The 20,237-nt window shown below is 47.6% G+C and overlaps 1 protein-coding gene across 1 annotated transcript in view; it reads right to left on the bottom strand.

The window, feature by feature from the left end:
* Positions 1 to 20,237, bottom strand: part of nup214 (nucleoporin 214) — a 159,574-nt gene that overhangs the window by 49,155 nt on the left and 90,182 nt on the right. The window contains exons 26-29 of the mRNA XM_080211964.1: positions 19,188 to 19,269; positions 16,893 to 16,954; positions 9,590 to 10,470; positions 8,170 to 9,499 (exon numbers count right to left, since the gene is read on the bottom strand). Coding sequence (XP_080068090.1) covers positions 8,170 to 9,499; positions 9,590 to 10,470; positions 16,893 to 16,954; positions 19,188 to 19,269 — 2,355 coding nt within the window. The remainder of the gene's footprint in view (positions 1 to 8,169; positions 9,500 to 9,589; positions 10,471 to 16,892; positions 16,955 to 19,187; positions 19,270 to 20,237) is intronic.

Here is a 20,237-nt window from a genome sequence, read left to right as displayed (position 1 = left end):
ATCCCATCCGGCCCAGGGGACTTATCTATTTTCATACTCTCAAGAATTGCTAACACCTCCTCCTTATGTACCTCAATCCCGTCTAGTCTAAAAGCCTGTATCTCAGTATTCTTCTCGACTACATTGACTTTTTCCTGCGTGAATACTGACGAAAAATATTCATTTAGTGCCTCTCCTATCTCTTCAGGCTCCACGCACAACTTCCCACTACTGTCCCTGACTGGCCCTAATCTTGCCCTAACCAATCTTTTATTCTTGACATACCAATAGAAAGCTTTAGGGTTCTCCTTGATCCTACCCACCAAAGTCTTCTCATGTCCTCTTCTAGCTCTTCTTAACTCTCCTTCCTGGCTAATTTGTAACTCTCCAGTGCCCTGAGTCTTCACGTCTCATCTTTACATAAGCCTCCTTCTTCCTCTTCACCAGAAATTCAACTTCCTTAGTACACCACGGTTCCTTCACTCGACCACTTCCTCCCTGCCTGACAGGTACATATTTATCAAGGACTCGCTGTAGCTGCTCCTTGAATAAGCTCCACATTTCAGTTGTTCCCAGCCCTGCAGTTTCCTACTCCAACCTATGTATCCTAAATCTTTCCTAATAGCCTCATAATTACCTTTCCCCCAGCTATAAGTTCTGCCCTTCGGTATATGCCTATCCCTTTCCATCACTAAGGTAAACGTAACCAAATTGTGGTCACTATCACCAAAGTGCTCACTTACCTCCGAGTCTAACACCTGGTCTGGTTCATTACCCAGTACCAAATCCAATGTAGCCTCACCTCTTGTTGACCTATCTACATACCGTGTCAGGAAACCTTCCTGCACACATTGGACAAAAACTGACCCATCTAACGTGTTTGAACTTTACCTTTTCCAATCGATACTTGTAAAGTTAAAAGTCCCCCATAACAACTACCCTGTTACTTTTGCTCCCAGTAAAAATTCTGACAGCACCAAGTTTAAGTCCAACCGATTTATTTGATAGTACACTCACTAGCTTTTGGGGTTAGCCCCTTCGTCAGGTGAATGGAGAGTTCTGAACTCTCCATTCATCTGACGAAGGGGCTAACCCCGAAAGCTAGTGAGTTTACTATCAAATAAATCGGTTGGACTTAAACCTGGTGTTGTCAGACTTTTTACTGTGTTTATCCCAGTCCAACGCCAGCACATCCACATCATGACTCTTGCTCCCATCCAGGATCATCTTTGCAATTCTTTCCTCTACATCTCTGGAACTTTTTGGAGGCCTATAAAAAACTCCCAGCAGGGTGACCTCTCCTTTCCTGTTTCTAATCTCAGCCTATACTGCCTCAATACACAAGTCCACATCAAACGTCCTCTCTGCCACCGTAATACTGTCCTTGACGAACAATGCCACGCCTCCCCCTCTTCTACTGCCTTCTCTGCTCTGACTGAAACATCTGAACCCCGGAACCTGCAACAACCATTCCTGTCCCTGCTCTATCCATGTCTCTGAAATGGCCACAACATTGAAGTCCCAGACACCAATCCAGGCTGCAAGTTCATCCACCTTATTGCGTATGCTCCTCACATTAAAGTATACACACTTCAAACCACCCTCTTGCCTGCCAATACACTGCTGCAACCTAGAAACCTTATCCATGACCTCCCTATTCTCATCCTCCTGTACATTGGAGCTACAATTCAGGTTCCCACCCCCCACTGAATCAGTTTAAACCCCCCCCGAATAGCATTGGCAAATTCTCCCCCCAAGATATTGGTACCCCTCTGGTTCAGGTGCAGACCACTCCTTTTGTAGAGGTCCCACCTACCCCAGAATGAGCTCCAATTGTCCAAGTATCTGAAACCCTCCCTCCTGCACTATCTCTTTAGCCACGAGTTCAAATGTTCTCTCTCTCTATTCTTCTCCACACTATCCCGTGGCACGGGTAACAAATCAGAGATAACAACTCTGTTTGTTTTAGCCCTAAGCTTCTACCCTAACTCCCTGAATTTCTGTCTTACATCCCCATCCCTTTTCCTACCTATGTCATGGGTGCCTACACGAACCATGACTTGGGGCTGGTTCCCCTCCTCCTTAAGGATCTCGAACACTCGATCAGAGACATCACAGACCCTGGCACCTGGGAAGCAACATACCAACCGCGAGTCTCGCTTGTTCCCGCAGACTCTCCTATCTGTCCCCTTAACTATGGAATCCCCAGTCACTAATCCTGTTCTCTTCTTCCCCCTTCCCACCTGAGCGCCAAGGGCAGGCTCTACTCCCGAGACCTGTACCCCGTGGCTTACCCCCAACAGCATCCAAAACAGAGTACTTGTTTTGGAGAGGAACAGCCACGGGGGATCGCTGTTCTGACCGCTTCTTACCCCTTCTAGCAGTCACCCACGTATCACTTTTAGGAGTAACTATCTGCCTGTAACTTTTATCAGTAACTGCCTCTGCTTCCCGAATGATCCTTAGTTCCTCCAGTTCCAGCTCCAGGTCCCTTACACGGTCCTCAAGGAGCTGGAATTGGGTGCACTTCCTGCAGGTGTACTCAGCCGGGACACTACCGGTGTCCCTCACCTCAAACATCCCACAGGAGGAACATCGCACTGCCTGCACTGCCGGGTGTTAACGATGGAGAGATGGTAGGAGTGGAGGGCCTGAATGAGATCATTGTTACTAGAGAGGCAGTGCTCGACAGACTAGATGGTGGACTGATGGTGGACAAGTCCCCAGGACAGGATGGAATGCATCCAAGGGTTCTGAAGGAAATGGCAGAGGTGATAGTGGACGCCTTGGTGATTATTTTCCAAACCTCGCTGGATTCCGGGGAAGTGCCGGAAGATTGGAAAACGGCTAATGTTATGCTGCTATTTAAAAAGGGTAGCAGGCAAAAGGCAGGGAATTATAGGCTGGTTAGTTTAATGTCTGTTGTAGGAAAAATGCTTGAATCCGTAATCAAAGAGAAAATAGCGAGGCATTTTGAGAAGAACTGTTTGATAGAGCAGACGCAGCACGGATTCGTTAAGGGGAAGTCGTGTCTGACAAATTTATTGGAATTCTATGAGGATGTGTCAAGTGCGGTGGATAGAGGGGAACCGGTGGATGTGGTGTTTCTCGATTTTCAGAAGGCGTTTGATAAGGTGCCACACAAAAGGTTGTTACAGAAGGTTAGGGGGGCATGGAGTTGGGGGTAAGGTGTTAGCGTGGATAGGGGATTGGCTGTCAAAAAGGAGGCAGAGAGTGGGTGTCAATGGGTGCTATTTGGATTGGCGGCTGGTGACTAGTGGAGTGCCCCAGGGATCGGTGCTGGGGCCTCAGCTATTTACCATTTATATAGATGATCTGGAGGAGGGAGCCAAGTGTAAGGTGTCGAAATTTGCCAATGACACAAAGATAAGTGGGACAACAAATTGTGCGGAGGGTGTGGAAAGTCTGCAGAGGGATCTAGATAGGCTGAGCGAGTGGGCGAGGACCTGGCAGATGGAATACAATGTTGGCAAGTGTGAGGTTATCCACTTTGGTAGGAATAATAGTAGGAAGGACTACTACTTACAGGGCGAAAAGCTGCAGCATGCTACGGTGCAGAGGGACCTGGGGGTCCTTGTGCATGAGTCGCAAAAACCCAGCCTACAGGTGCAGCAGGTGGTCAGGAAGGCAAATGGGATGCTGGTCTTCATAGCAAGGGGGATTGAATATAAAAGTAGGGAGGTCTTGCTGCAACTGTACAGGGCACTGGTGAGGCCACAGCTGGAGTACTGTGTGCAGTTTTGGTCGCCGCACTTACGCAAGGATATTTTGGCCTTGGAGGGAGTGCAGAGGAGGTTCACTAGGCTGATACCGGAGTTGAGGGGATTGAGCTATGAGGAGAGGCTGAATAGACTGGGCTTGTACTCGTTAGAGTTTACAAGGATGAGGGGGGGATCTTATTGAGATGTATAAGATGATGAAAGGGATGGATAGGGTAGAGGTGGAGAGGTTCTTCCCGCTCAGAAAGGACAGCAGGACTAGAGGGCACAGCCTCAAGATGGGGGGGGGGGGGGCGGAATTGAGGAGGAACTTCTTCATTCAAAGGTTGGTGAATTTCTGGAATTCTCTGCCCGTTGAAGTGGTGGAGGCTACCTCGCTAAATATATTTAAGACGCGGGTAGATAGGTTTTTGGTAGGCAAGGGGATTAAGGGTTATGGGGAGAAAGTGGGAATGTGGAACTGAGCCACTTCAGATCAGCCATGATCTTATTGAATGGCGGGGCAGGCTCGAAGGGCTAGATGGCCTACTCCTGCTCCTATTTCTTATGTTCTTATGTCCCTATGTCCCTATTACGTCCCTTATCAAGAAACAAAGAGAAAAAAAAATCCAATCCAAAAGACGTGCTGGTTAAGGTGCATTGGCCGTGCTAAATTCTCCCTCTGTATACCCGAACAGGCACTGGAGTATGGCCACTAGGGGATTTTCACAGTAACTTCATTGCAGTGTTAATGTCAGCCTACTTGTGACTCTAATAAATAAACTTTAACCAGATCTTTGTGGTTGGAGTTGAGGTACAGATCGACCATGAACCACCAGAATGATGGCAAAGATTTGAGATGGTGAATAGTCTGTTCCTATTTGTGTCCACCAACTATAAAACTGGGGATTTGGTCATTCTGTACCCATTCTCTAAATGGTTGATGCCCTATGGACGTTTTGGTCCTTCCACATGTTTGAGCTTTGCCCAGGTGTGGGACACTCCCTATATTCTCCTTTGGCCATGGCTCAAATTTTTTCTAAAACATCAAAAATTTAAACGCTCTGATGAGGGACCTATTTGCCAGCCACACACAGTATCACAGTCCAAATAACGGATGAAGCGATCATTTGCAACTGAAAACACCTGTTTTTAAATTCACACATTTCTCACATCTGGAAATGTGTGTAAAGGCGGTGAACAAAAGAAAATTAACTTGTCAACTGCAGTGAAGTTTAACACAATTATTAAAAGTCACTAACAGTTACTAATTATTAAAAGTTACTACGATTTTTAAATGCTCAACATTACAATTTTTCAAAATATTAGTGTCAGCATTGGAATTGAGCCTGTTCTACACACAATTAGTTAAGGCCCTACATTTCCAATTGAAACCTCTTTCTCACAGAGAAAGGAACAAATAATTGAAGATTAAAATGGTGTAAAGGAAGGAACTCACTAAAAAGGAAGGCCCTGAATGTGGGGCATCTCACGATTTGTCCAGTTAGTTCGCTAGCTGGTCTGTGCGGAAAACAATTGCTTCAACAATGCTGCAAGTGTGAGCTCATAAGTGTGTAGTGGGGGCAATGAGGCCTTTGGGACCGCACTGAAGGACAGGTCAAACAGTCAATCAACTGAAACAATGAGACTTAAGGATTGAGAAATAAAGAAAGGAAGGACTGAGGACAAGGATCGGTTTAGCACGTCACGTACAGTCAAAGAAAGATTGGGAAAAGAGAAGATTGGATTGACAGAAACTGAGGGACAGGAAGGAAAAGAAATCAAAATTTCAAACCATTAAAATCAGAAGAAAACAACTACATTTGTTTGTCCATTTTCTTTAAATCATATGCTAAATCTTCATTGGTAACCACTCCTGGAACATCATATGTCTCCTCTAAGTCCATGTAAACCAGCCTCCCATCCGTTGACTCTGTCTACACTTCCTGCTGCCTCAGAAAAGCAGCCAGCATAATTAAGGACCCCCCCCACGCACCCCAAACATTCTCTCTTCCACCTTCTTCCATCGGGAAAAAGATACAAAAGTCTGAGGTCATGTACCAACCAATTCAAGAACAGCTTCTTCCCTGCTGCCTTTGAATGGACCTACCTTGCATTAAGTTGATCTTTTTCTACACCCTAGCTATGAGTGTAACACTTCATTCTGCAGTCTCTCATTTCCTTCTCTATGAATGGTATACTTTGTATGTATAGTGCACAAGAAATAATACTTTTCACTGTATGATAATGCATGTAACAATAATAAATCAAATATATACAACACTAATAGACACTCCCTGATTTCTATGCCAGTGACCTCAAACAAATTCAACTCAAATTAGTCCAATATGACCTCCTACCCCTCACGAATCCATGCTGACTCTCTAACTCATAATTGCTCAGTCATGCTGTTTATGGTGGATTCAAATAACAACCCCATGACTGACAAGCCAATCATTCCCTCCCTCCATTGGTAATAGTGACATTTGCAATCTTCCAACTCAAAGGCTGAATTTCTGCACCCAGCAAGTGTTGGTACATTTTGACTCGCGCGGCTACTGCCTTTTTTAAAATACTTTGTGGTGGAAACCATCTGATCCCGCTGACTTGTCTATCCCTTAAGCCCCATTATTTTCTCTGGCACTTTAAAAACATACGGAAGTCACCAAGCCGTGCTCCATAGCTTAGTTTTCAGTTTCTGCACCACTGGGTTACTCTGCACTCTCTCCCTGGCGAAAATAACTGCAAAGAGACCATTTTCTGATCGGGCCTCACGTTTCAGATACCCGCAGGCCCACATTCCCTGTCAAATTTGTACAGGGAATTTGTGCAATACCATCTAGGCTGCTACCTGATCACGCAGGTTACTGGCAATTTTCTCTGCATGGTTCAATGCGAATGACAATCTATGGCTGTCAGTAGGGGCTACGCCAACCAAGTAAATCGATTTGCTCACACTCGATCAAGATTGAACTGCACTGCAATAATAATTTATACCAGTAACAGGCAGGAAGGTTATTAGCCACTTGGCCACGAAGGACCACAGAAATTCTGCACTTAGCATGGGGCAAGACAAGGAAGCAGGCCATCATGAACTTCCACAGACCATGTAGGGTTGAACTCACGCTGTTGCCTCAATCTGCACCACACAGAAACCATCTAGCCAACAGATCCCCATGCATGAATACAAATGAACATCAAACGTGACCACTTTGACCATTACTAATTGACATTTAATACTGTGCAATATTGCTCTTTCATGAAAAATAAAGGACATAAACTGTATAGCATGATTGGAAAACCAATGGCCCAAACTCAATATTGGATAATTTAACTGGCAGTATTTAATGGAATCATAGAATCCTTATAGTGCATGAGGCCATTCAGTCCATCACACCTGCACCAACAAGAATCCCACCCAGGCCCTATCCTCATAACCCCACAAAGTTACCCTGCTAACCCCCCCCAACACTAAGGGGCAATTTAACACAGCCAATCAACCTAACCCGCGCATCTTTGGATTGTGGGAGGAAATTGGAGCACCCAGAGGAAACCCACACTGACACGGGGAGAACATGCAAACTGTGCACAGACAGTCACCCAAGATCGAAATTGAACCCAAGTTCCTGGTACTGTGAGGCAGCAGTGCTAACTGCTGCGCCAGCGTGCTGCCCTTACTGTCGCAGCTCTTGAGGTTATTTTAGAGGGCATCTCGACACTATCAATTTGCATTTAAATCTTCCACTAATTTAGTGAAATGCATCATTAACAACTACCATCACGAATATTCTTCACCTCTGTTTGGAGTTTTGCTGCATGCAAATTTGTTGCAGTTTTTACCTACTTGCAAAACTGACTCAAAAGCCCTGAGGCATAAGGACATACCCTCTGATCACAGGTTCAGCACCCCAGGGCAGTCCACCATTCAATTCGATCATAGATGGGCAGCACAGTGGTTAGCACTGCTGCCTCACAGCACCAGGGACACAGGTTCAATTCCAGCCTTGGATCACTGTCTGTGAGGAGCTTGCATGGGTTTCCTCTGGGTGCCCCAGTTACCTCCCACAGTCCAAAGATGTGTGGGTTAGGTGGATTGGCCATTCTAAATTGCCCCTTAGTGTCGAGGGAACGAGCTAGGGTAAATACATGGGTTTGTGGGGACAGGGACTGGGTGGAATTGTGGTTGGTGCAGACGCTATGGGCCAAATAGCCTCCTTCTGCACTTATGATTCTATGATCTGTATTTCTTATCAACCTGCCCAAACCCTTACAAATCTACCATTCTCCATTTAGAAATTTACAACCAGCCTTCCAATCTTAACAAGTTTGGAGATAAGGACAAGCCAGTTCCAGATTTCCATTTCCCTCTGATGGAAATGAAAGGCACCAGATAAATGCAAGAACTTGGTTTCATTAAGCATAAAAAAGGCAAAGTGAACAACAAGGCGACTGTCAAAATACAAAATCTTACTTGCAGGTTGCCCAAAGCCGAAAGCAGGTGCGACTGCTGGGCTGGATCCAAACTGCTGGTTTTGTGGAAAACCAGCGTTCTGTCCAAATGCTGGCACGGAAGACTGTCCGAACAAGATTCCGCTGCTGGCAGGCGATGGTCCGAATGGGAATGCACTGGTATGAGCAGGAGTGGTGGATCCGTTGAAATGACCACCACTTGGCACTGGCGCACTGGCAGAAGTCGTCTGCGCAAAAGATGGTGTGGCTCCAAATGTGGGCTGTTTGAAGGTGAAGGTGCTGCTGCTGGGAGTTTGCTGCCCGGAAGTCTGCTGCCCGAAGCCCGCGTCCGGCAACTGGCCAAAGCTGGGCTTCACAAGAGCGCCTGCAGAGCTGGTGCTTTCGAGGTGCACAGGGGCGACGCTATCCTTGCCATCCACAAGGCTGGACACTGAGGCTGATGTCACCGGCAGCCCAAACTCTTGTGCTGTGCTGGTGACTGAATGTTGACTGGACTGGGTGACTGGGATGTGGGATGCAGCAGGCGTTGATGTGGAGGCTTGACCAATTCTAACCAATGATGAGGTGGACTGCTCGCTGCTGGGGAAAGGTGTGGGAGGCTGACTGCCACTGGCTGAGCCTGATGCTTTTGAAATTAAGGATTCTGGTGAAATAATGACCACTCCTGGTACGGGTTCAGTGTCAGAGGGAGTAGATGTTTCAGTGCTAGCTGCCACAGACTGTTTCTCAGCCATTCTGGACAAGAAGGTTGGCATGTCCTCTTCAGAAACGGATAGCTTTGTGAAATCAGAAGCTGAGGATTCGCTGGAGGTCAGTGATCTAGCAAGGGATGCATCTTGGAAAGCACTTACAGCAGCAATAGCTGCAGCAAACTGTTCAGCACTGGAAGGTTTCTCTTGCATCGAAGGAATGTCAAGTCTGTCAAGTCCTGATTGTAAACTGCTACTCGAACTTGAGATTTCTGTGCTGCTGACAGAAACAGAGATAAATGGTCCTCCAGTTGGTTTGGGTGCACCATTTCCTGTGGCATCTGACTTTCCCAATGGAAAGGTGCTCCCAAATAGCATTGGAAGTGCTGATGCTTTGGGTGTTGGAGGTGTTGACAATTGGGGCGTTGAAGGTGCTGACTCTCGGGGCGTTTGAGGTACTGATGTTTTGGGCATTGGTGCAAAGGTAAAACTGTCCTGGGGAGATCTGTCCAACTTGGATGTATCGTCAGTCTGACTGACAACAAGTCCCGAGAAGCTGCCAATCGTGACTCCTTTGGCACTGCCCTCAAGGGGGCCTGTTTCAGGCTGCGGCGGGGCCTCGGCCCTGGGCTGCGGCGGGGCCTCGGCCCTGGGCTGCGCAGGGGCCTCGGGCCTGGGCTGCGCAGGGGCCTCGGGCCTGGGCTGCACAGGGGCCTCGGGCCTGGGCTGCACAGGGGCCTCGGGCCTGGGCTGCACAGGGGCCTCGGGCCTGGGCTGCACAGGGGCCTCGGGCCTGGGCTGCACAGGGGCCTCGGGCCTGGGCTGCACAGGGGCCTCGGGCCTGGGCTGCGGCGGGGCCTCGGGCCGGGGCTGCGGCGGGGCCTCGGGCCGGGGCTGCGGCGGGGCCTCGGGCCGGGGCTGCGGCGGGGCCTCGGGCCGGGGCTGCGGCGGGGCCTCGGGCCGGGGCTGCGGCGGGGCCTCGGGCCGGGGCTGCGGCGGGGCCTCGGGCCTGGGCTGCGGCGGGGCCTCGGGCCTGGGCTGCGCAGGGGCCTCGGGCCTGGGCTGCGCAGGGGCCTCGGGCCTGGGCTGCGCAGGGGCCTCGGGCCGGGGCTGCGCAGGGGCCTCGGGCCTGGGCTGCGGCGGGGCCTCGGGCCTGGGCTGCGCAGGGGCCTCGGGCCTGGGCTGCGCAGGGGCCTCGGGCCTGGGCTGCGCAGGGGCCTCGGGCCTGGGCTGCGCAGGGGCCTCGGGCCTGGGCTGCGCAGGGGCCTCAGCTTTAGGGGGGTAAATTGGAACTCGTGAAGTACGAGTGTCCGGTTTGGATGGCTGGCGTTCGGGTCTGGGTTGCTGGTCTTCAGCCTTGCTTGCTGCTGCAGGGATAAGGATAGGTTCCGGAGGAGCACCAGTTGCACCTGGCTTGCCAGCTGGAGGCATTTCTGTACTTGAGGTGCTGGAAGCACATACGCTATCGCATGTAGTTGTAGACTCAGACGCAGAAATGGAAATAGGCTTTGAGCCCTTGCTCAAAAGGGGGACTTCAGCTCCCAACCCAAAGGGTGCCTTACTGGATGGTCCAAAGCTGCTGCGAATGGCATCTATTCCACTTGCAGAGAATCCTGAAGAATAGAAGAAGAGTTTTGAGTCTAACTGAGCTAACAAAGAACCCAAAATGAACAAGGAACAAGTTATCATAAAACAGGAATGCAAATAAACAGTTAAAAATAAAGAAAGAGAAACTATGAAAAATGAGTAGAACTGCTTGTACAACAGTGCACAGAACATTCACAGTAAAATATATTGTGAGGATTATGATATAGTTAGGATTAATAAGATATAGCTACACAGAAATTAGGAGCAAAATCTAAATATTGCAGGGGATAACGAATTTGAAAAGATACAGGATGAAAGGACAAGAGAATTGTACTCATTAGAGACAATATAATGACAGTAGAAAAAAGTGACAAATCATCAGTGGAACAAAAATCAAAATGATGACACATGACAGACCGAAAAATACATTTAGCATATGCCAATTCTGGGGGCAATTGGCAGGAAGGATAGTCAACTAGCTACAAGATAGAAAGTAGGAAGTTGGATCCCAGAGGAATAAGCTGGGACCACCTATGGCAGCAGGGGAGCAGAGCGGTTAGCACTGCTGCTTCTCAGTGCCAGGGACCCGGGTTCGATTCACGGCTTGTCTGTGTGGAGTCTGCACATTCTCCCTGTGAGTTTCCTTCGGGTGCTCTGGTTTCCTCCCAGAGTCTGAAAGACGTGCTGGTTAGGTGCATTGGCCATGCTAAATTCTTCCTCAGTGTACCCAAAGAAGCACTGGAGTGTGGCGACTGGGGGATTTTCACAGCAACTTCATTGCAGTGTTAATATAAGCCTTACTTTTACACTGATAAATTTTAACTTTTTTATTCATAAACTATATTGAAAAATTGGAATCAAAAACAATTTCTAAATTTGTGGCAGCACCAAATTTAGAAAGATAGTCAACCCTAACCAGCAAGTGGCAGCACGGTGGCGGTGGGTAGCACTACTGCACAGTGCCAAGGACAGCGAATTTGATTCTGGCCTCGGGTGACTGTGTGGAGTTTGCACATTCTCCCGTGTCTGCGTGGGTTTCCTTCAGATGCTCTAGTTTGCTCCCACAGTCCAAGGATGTGCGGGTTAGGTGAACTGGCCGTGCTAAATTGCACCTTAGTGTCAGGGAATTAGCAGGATAAATATGTGGGGTTATGGGGATGGGGCCTGGGTGGGATCGTGGTCGGTGTAGACTTGATGGGCCAAACGGCGTCCTTCTGCACTGTAGGGACTCTATGATTCTATTGTGAGTACAAGAAGACTAACCAACGTGAAGAATGGGCAAATTATACGCAACTGAATTTCAAAATTTGAGAGTTAGTGATTTTACGTCTTGCTAAAAAAGAGTCACATATTACTTGGAAAATAAGGATCTTTGCAAGCAGGGTAAAAAAGCAACGGGATCTGTGAATACAAGTATATAAGTCACAAAGTAGCAATGCAGGTTAATGAGGCCATTTATAAAAAACAAAACAATGCAAGGGCTTTATTTCCAGAGGCACAGAATCGCAAAGTAGGGTTGTTATACTGAACTTGTGTCAACCATAGTTAAAGCACAGAGTACAACATGCAGATCTGGTCTCCAGGTTATAAAAAGGATGGAGAGGCACTGGAGACGGGAAAGGAAGATTAGAAAGGCGATATCCAGAACGAAGTATAGCCAGTGCATCTTTTTGGATTGTGGGAAGAAACAGGAACACCCAGAGGAAACCCATGCAGATACAGGGAGACTGTGCAAACTCCACACAATGACCCAAGCTGGGAATTGAACCTGGGTCCCTGGCGCTGTGAGGCAGCAGTGCTAGTCACTGTGCCACCCTTACTTTAAAACGGTCATTCATAAACCGAATTCAGGAAAACCTTCTGCCGACGATACATAGGTTGGTGGTGTTGTGGATAGTCTGGAGGGATGTCAGAAGTTGCAGCGTGACATAGGTAGGATTCAAGTCTGGGTGGAGAAGTGGCAGATGGACGTCAACGCGGATAAATGTGTAGTGGTCCACTTTGGCAGGACCAATGGGATGAAGGAATACAATATCAAGGGTAGGAGTCTTAGCTGTGTTGAAGGGCAGAAGGATCTTGGGGTCCGGGTCCATAGGACTCTTAAATCGGCCTCGCAGGTGGAGGATGTGGTCAAGAAGGCGTATGGTGTACTGGCCTTCATTAATCGAGGGATTGAGTTTAGGAGTCGGGAGGTAATGCGGCAACTTTATAGGATCCTTGTCAGACCCCATTTGGAGTACTGTGCGCAGTTCTGGTCGCCTCAAGACAGGAAGGACGGGGGAGCTATTGAGAGGGTGCAGAGGAGATTTACAAGGATGTTGCCTGGATTGGGAGGCACGCCTTATGAAGATAGGTTGAGGGAGCTGGGACTCTTCTCCCTGGACAGACGAAGGTTGAGAGGCGACCTGATAGAGGTTTATAAGATGTTGAGAGGAATAGATAGGGTGGATTCTCGGAGGCTATTTCCCAGGGCTGAAATGGTCGCTACGAGAGGACACAGGTTTAAGGTGCTGGAAAGCAAGTACAGAGGAGATGTTAGGGGTAAGTTTTTCACTCAGAGGGTGGTGAGTGAGTGAAATCGGCTGCCGTCGGTGGTGGTAGAGGCAAACTCGCTGGGGTCTTTTAAAAGATTTCTGGATGAGTATATGGGGTTTAATGGGATTGGGGGTTATAGATAGTTCTATGGCTTGGTAGGTATAGATGTGATCGGTGCAACTTGTGGGCCGAAGGGCCTGTTTGTGCTGTAGTATTCTATGTTCTATGTACCCAAAGAATGGTGAGAATGTGGAACATCCTACCACAGTGTGAATGGAATACATGCATTTAAGAGAACACTGGATAAACATGAGGGAGGAGGGTACTGACAGATTGTGGTGACAAAATTGATGAAAGAGGGTGGGCACAGTACGAAGTCTCACACAATCAGGTCAAAGTTCAGCGGAGGTGGCATGGTGGTTAGCTCTGCTGCCTCAACGCCAGGGTCGCAGGTTTGATTCCCAACTTGGATCACTGTCCGCATGGAATCTGCATGTTCTCGTGTTGCGTGAGTTTTCTCCAGGTGCTCCAGTTTTGTCCCACAGTCTGAAAGACGTGCTGGTTAAGTGCATTGACCTGAACAGGTGCTGGAGTGTGGTGACTAGGGGAATTTCACAGTAACTTCACTGAAGTGTTAATGTAAGCCTTACTTGTGACTAATAAATAAACTTTAAAACTTTGAATAGGTTTATTTGGAATCACGAGCTTTCAGAGCGCTGCTCCTTCATCAGGTGAGTGGAGAGAACATAAGAACATAAGAACATAAGAAATAGGAGCAGGAGTAGGCCATCTAGCCCTTCGAGCCTGCCCCGCCATTCAATAAGATCATGGCTGATCTGTCGTGGCTCAGTTCCACATTCCCGCCCTCTCCCCATAACCCTTAATCCCCTCTCTTATCAAAAACCCATCAACCCACGTCTTAAAAATATTTAGCAAGGTAGCTCCCACCACTTCAACGGGCAGAGAATTCCAGAGATTCACCACCCTTTGAGTGAAGAAGTTCTTCCTCAACTCCGTTCTAAACTGCCCCCCCCCCGCCTTATCTTGAGGCTGTGCCCCCTAGTCCTACTGTCCTTTCTGAGCGGGAAGAGTCTCTCCACCTCTATCCTATCCATCCCATTCATCATCTTATATGTCTCAATGAGATCTTCCCTCATTCTTCTAAACTCTAACGAGTACAAGCCTAGTTTATTCAGCCTCTCCTCATAGCTCAATCCCCTCAACTCCGGCATCAGCCTAGTAAACCGAGTGTAGGGTGTCGAAATTTGCTGATGACACCAAGATTGGGGGAAAGGCAAATTGTGCGGAGGGTGTGGAGAGTCTGCAGAAGGATCTAGATAGGCTGGGCGAATGGGCCAGGAAATGGCAAATGGAATTTAATGTTGGCAAGTGTGAGGTGGTCCACTTTGGTAGGAAGAATGGTAGGAAGGACTATTACTTACGTGGCGAAAAACTGCAGCAGGCGACGGTGCAGAGGGACCTCGGGGTCCTTGTGCATGAGTCGCAAAAACCCAGCCTGCAGGTGCAGCAGGTGGTCAGGAAGGCGAATGGGATGCTGGCCTTCATAGCGAGGGGGATTGAATATAAAAGTAGGGAGGTCTTGCTGCAGCTGTATAGGGCATTGGTGAGGCCGCAGCTGGAGTACTGTGTGCAGTTTTGGGCGCCGCACCTGCGCAAGGATATTTTGGCCTTGGAGGGAGTGCAGAGGAGGTTTACTAGGCTGATACCGGAGTTGAGGGGGTTGAGCTATGAGGAGAGGCTGAATAAACTAGGCTTGTACTCGTTAGAGTTTAGAAGAATGAGGGGAGATCTCATTGAGACGTATAAGATGATGAATGGGATGGATAGGATAGAGGTGGAAAGACTCTTCCCGCTCAAAAAAGACAGTAGGACTAGGGGGCACAGCCTCAAGATAAAGGGGGGGCGGTTCAGAACGGAGTTGAGGAGGAACTTCTTCACTCAAAGGGTGGTGAATCTCTGGAATTCTCTGCCCGTTGAAGTGGTGGAGGCTGCCTCGCTAAATATTTTTAAGAAGCGGGTTGATGGGTTTTTGATAAGAGAAGGGATTAAGGGTTATGGGGAGAGGGCAGGAAAGTGGAACTGAGCCACGACAGATCAGCCATGATCTTATTGAATGGCGGGGCAGGCTCGAAGGGCCAGATGGCCTACTTCTGCTCCTATTTCTTATGTTCTTATGTTCTTAAACTTCCTCTGCACTCCCTCCAAGGCCAAAATATCCTTGCGTAAGTACGGCGCCCAAAACTGCACACAGTACTCCAGCTGCGGCCTCACCAATGCCCTATATAGCCGCAGCAAGACCTCCCTACTTTTATATTCAACCCCCCTCGCGATGAAGGCCAGCATCCCATTCACCTTCCTGACCACCTGCTGCACCTGCAAGCTGGGTTTTTGCGACTCATGCACAAGGACCCCGAGGTCCCTCTGCACTGTCACCTGCTGCAGTTTTTCGCCAAGTAAGTAATAATCCTTCCTACCATTATTCCTACCAAAGTGGACCACCTCGCACTTGCCAACATTAAATTCCATTTGCCAGTTCCTGGCCCATTCGCCCAGCCTATCTAGATCCTTCTGCAGACTCTCCACACCCTCCGCGCAATTTGCCGTTCCACCAATCTTGGTGTCATCAGCAAATTTCGACACCCTACACTCGGTTCCCTCCTCCAGATCATCTATATAAATGGTAAATAGCTGAGGCCCCAGCACCGACCCCTGGGGCACTCCACTAGTCACCAACCGCCAATCCGAATAGCACCCATTGACCCCCCACTCTCTGCCTCCTATTTGACAACCAATCCTCTATCCACGCTAACACCCTACCCCCAACTCCATGTCCCCTAACCTTCTGCAATAACCTCTTGTGAAACCTTGTCAAACGCCTTCTGAAAATCAAGAAAGACCACATCCACCGGCTCTCCTCTATCCACCGCCCTAGACACATCCTCATAGAACTCCAGTAAATTTGTCAGACACGACTTCCCCTTAACGAAACCGTGCTGCGTCTGTTCTATCAAGCAATTCCCCTCAAGATGCCTCGCTATTTCCTCCTTGATGACGGATTCTAACACTTTACCCACAACAGACGTTAAACTAACCGGCCTATAATTCCCTGCCTTTTGCCTGGCACCCTTCTTAAACAACGGCGTAACATTAGCCGCTTTCCAACCTTCCGGCACTTCCCCGGAATCCAGCGACGTCTGGAAAATAACCACCAAGGCATCCACTATCACCTCCGCCATTTGAGGTAGTTTTCACAAACACAGCACGACAGCCAAGTTCCGCATACGAGGACAGCCTCAACTGGGATCTTGGGCTCATGTCACACTATCTGTAACCCTCACCATTTGGCCTGGGCTTGCAAAATCCTACTAACTGTCCTGGCTTGAGACAATTCACACCTCTTTAACTTGTGATTAACCCTCTCTCCACTCGCACTGTCTGCACCTGCAAAGACTTGATTGCCTGAAAAGACTCGCATTGTCTTACAATTGTGTCTTTGTCTATGTATGCCATGTTTGTGAACCCAACGCTCCACTCACCTGATGATAGAGCAGCACTTTGAAAGCTCGTGATTCTAAATAAACCTGTTGGACTTTAACCTGGTGTTGAGAGACTTCTTACTGTACCCACCCCAGTCCAACGCCAGCATCTCCACATCATAAGAGAGGATGGGAGGAGGTGTGAGTGGAGCTTAAACACCTGGACTGGGTATTTTGAGTAGCCTGCTTTATTCGACATTCAACGAATGTGGTCTCGGCAGTCCCAAAGTCATCAAAGAATTTGATAAGTTCTCAATTCTGAAGAATGGAATTAAAATTTGAGAAACTCCTTTCTAAACTTGCTGTCTTGAAACAAACTGAATACGTACACCAGACAATGGCAGTCCAGGACTTACCCTGTCCTTTGGTGCTCAGTGCGTTCAACGATGAAGTGCTTGGAGATGTGAAACGGAACCCCCTGCAAGAGAAGGAAAAATAAACACCATCACAGAGAGCAGCCTGACCACGAGTGCAGTCCAGCATTTCCTTCCCAGAATAGTGTGGTATTACAGTGGGGTCACAGGACACACTGAGGGAAGACATAGGGAATGGTGGGAAGGCAGACACACACAGGCAGGGAATGTCAATGTGGTCATGTGGCATTAGAAGGCATGGGCTGACTGAACTGGACCATCAACAAAGACATCATCAACAGGCACACAAACAGGCCATTTGGCTCATCCAGCCCATGCCTCTGTTTATCCTCCACTCAAGCTTCCTCCTTCTACCTTTTCCCATGGCATTTTACCATTGTCACCATCTGTCCTTTCTCCTTTGCTTAAATGCTTGGCCGACTGTCTCTTAAATACACCTGGGCCATTCACTGCAGCTGCTCCCTGTGGTTGCAAGTTCTGCATTTGCTGTTCTTTCAGTAAAGAGGATTCTTCCCAATTTCCTAGTGACTATCTTATATTGAGAGCATCTAGTTTTGCTTTTCCCTAAAGGGAGGAACATTCTCTCTAATTTGCAGTCTATCAAAACCTTTCATAATTTTCAAGATTTATATTAGTCATAGAAATCATAGGGTCATAGAGGTTTACAGCATGGAAATAGGCCCTTTGGCCCAACTTGTCCAATGCCGCCTTTTTTTTTTACAAACCCCTAAGCTAATCCCAATTGCCCACATTTAACCCATATCTCTCTATACCCATCTTACCCATGTAACTGTCTAAATATTTTTAAAATACAAAATAGAGAAAATGTAATAGCAGAGAATGGATCCATCGACCTCCGGATTATGGGCCCAGCAAGTTTCTGCTGCGCCACTCTGCTACACTCTATTAGGCTACACCTTGGCCTCTTTTTCAAGGGAAGGGTGATACAACCTGTCACTCCTTCCCTGAAGTGTATGCCCACACATTTCTGTTATCATTCTTGATCATCTTCCCTGCACCTTCTCTAATACCTAGGTTTCCTTTCTATAACATGGCAACCAGAACTGTATGCAGTACTGGTCTAACCAAGAATTGATACAGGTTTAACATAACGTCCATACTTTTCAACTCTATCCCTCTATAAATAAAATTTAAGGTTTAATTTGCTTTTTTTTTTACAGTCTTGTTAACCTGTGGTGCAACTTTTAGCACAATATTACAGATACTCGAAATTTGAAATAAAAGCAGAAATGCTGGAAAAACTCAGCGGGTCTGGCAGCATCTGTGGAGCGAGGGACAGGGTTAATGTTCTGCGTATGACTCTTCTTTAGAGCACAATAATCGGTGACTGATGCACTCTGAAATGCCTTGGCTCCTCTACCTCACCTCACCTATTCTTGATGTGGAGGTGCTGGCGTTGGACCGAGGTTGGCACAGTAAAAAGTCTCACAACACCAAGTTAAAGTCCAACAGGTTTACCTGGAATCACCAGCTTTCACAGCACTGCTTCATCATCAGGTGAGTGACGAAGGAGCAGCACTCTGAAAGCTTGTGATTCCAAATCAACTTGTTGGACTTTAATCTGGTGTAAGACTTCTTACTCTGATCACCTATTCTTCCAACCAAAATTCTCTAACTTGTTCAATTATCTGTGTTGAACTTCATTCACCAATTCTCAAAGTTTGTCACCCTGTAATCTATCTGTTTCAGTCTTCCTCATCACACAATCCAGCCTACCATCCATCCACTGACTCGGTCAACAGTTCCCGCTGCCTCAGCAAAGCAGCCAGCGTAATTCAGGACCTCACACACCCTGGACATTCTCTCTTTTGCCTTCTTCTGTTGGGAAAAAGATACAAAAGTCTGAGGACACGTACCAACTGACTCAAGAACAGCTTCTTCACTGCTGCCAGACTTTTGAATGGACCTACCTCATACTAAATTGATCTTTCTCGACACCCTAGCTCTGACTGTAACCCTACATTCTCTTCTTTCCTTCTCTATGAATGGTACGCTGTGTCTGTATAGAAGTAATACTTTTTACTGTATGCTAATACATGTGACAACAATAAATCAAATCAGTATTATCTCTCCCCTGCTACAAACCACAAGAATTTGGTTTCGCCTGAAGTTTAGAAATTGTGTTTGATCCCAAGGTGGGAAGTGTGAATACAGAGACTCTGAACAGGGTGCAGTCTTTTCGTGAGATTAAGTGAATTCTGTGCCCATCGCAGCTTCAATTTAAATACGTGTTCTGCAAAGTTAAAAGTCACTCACGTGGAGGCTCCTGGATACGAGGAGATTTTGTGGAGCTGTTCGCCAGTGCTTCCCACAGGCAGGTCAGATTTCCCCACGCCTGCTGCAATCAAAGAAGACATAAAAAATTATTCTGGGTTGATTTCGCACAACACAGAAAACAAAAATGCTTCTGACAGCCTGGCACAGATCAAACAAAACTGTTGGGATAAGTCAGCAATGCTTTAAAAGATAAAGTACTTTCGATATCCCCCAAACCATGGATAAAAGAAAATTATAATGGGAAAGCTGTGATCTGGGTGTACATGTGCAGGCTTGTGTGTGTATATGGGTGCTAAGGGGGTGGGTGGGTGTGAGCATGCGTGCTTGTGTGTGTGTTGTGCATGCACTTGGGGGGGGGGGTGAGTCATTGTGCACACATATGTGTGTGTATGGGTGCTTTGGGGGTGTGTGCGTATAGGTGCTTGTGGGAGATGTGTGCGTGTATGGGTGCTTAGGGAGGGTATGTATGCATGGGTACTGGGGGCGGTGTGCGCGTGTGTGTGCGCGCACGCACTTGTGTGTGCGTGAGTGTGTGCATATTTGCTTTGGGGTCTGTGTGCATATGGGTGCTTAGAAGGGTATGAGTGCATGTGTCTATGTGGGGGGCTTGTGCATACGTTTGTGCTTAGAATCCAAGAAATGAGCGTAAACCACTGAGATATTCAAGTCTGCTCCACCTTCATTATCGTCCTGCACAATCCCCGGTTCCCACAATCCCCTTTCTGCCTGAATACTAACCCAGCTTTACGCTAAATCTCTTCAATCATTAAACGTCCGCATCTCTCTGGGGTGAAGAATCAAAAATTCACAACGCTCTGAATGAAGAGGCTGCTAAAGCTCTTGATTCTGTGGAAACATCTCCCAGCATCTACTGTGTCAAGTCCTTGCAGAGTTTCAATGAGATCACCTTTTATTCTTCTAAACTCCAGGTAATATAGACCAGTCATTTAATTTCTCTCATTGGGCAATCCCCTTGTCCCAGCAATCTGTCTCTAGTGTTGCAGCAAAGGGGTATTTAGTCAAAGCTTT

This window comes from Carcharhinus amblyrhynchos, chromosome 25 (assembly GCF_965287045.1).
Source record: "Carcharhinus amblyrhynchos chromosome 25, sCarAmb.v2.hapA, whole genome shotgun sequence".
Taxonomy (NCBI): Eukaryota; Metazoa; Chordata; class Chondrichthyes; order Carcharhiniformes; family Carcharhinidae; genus Carcharhinus; species Carcharhinus amblyrhynchos.
This window is presented reverse-complemented; position numbering and strand designations above follow the sequence as displayed.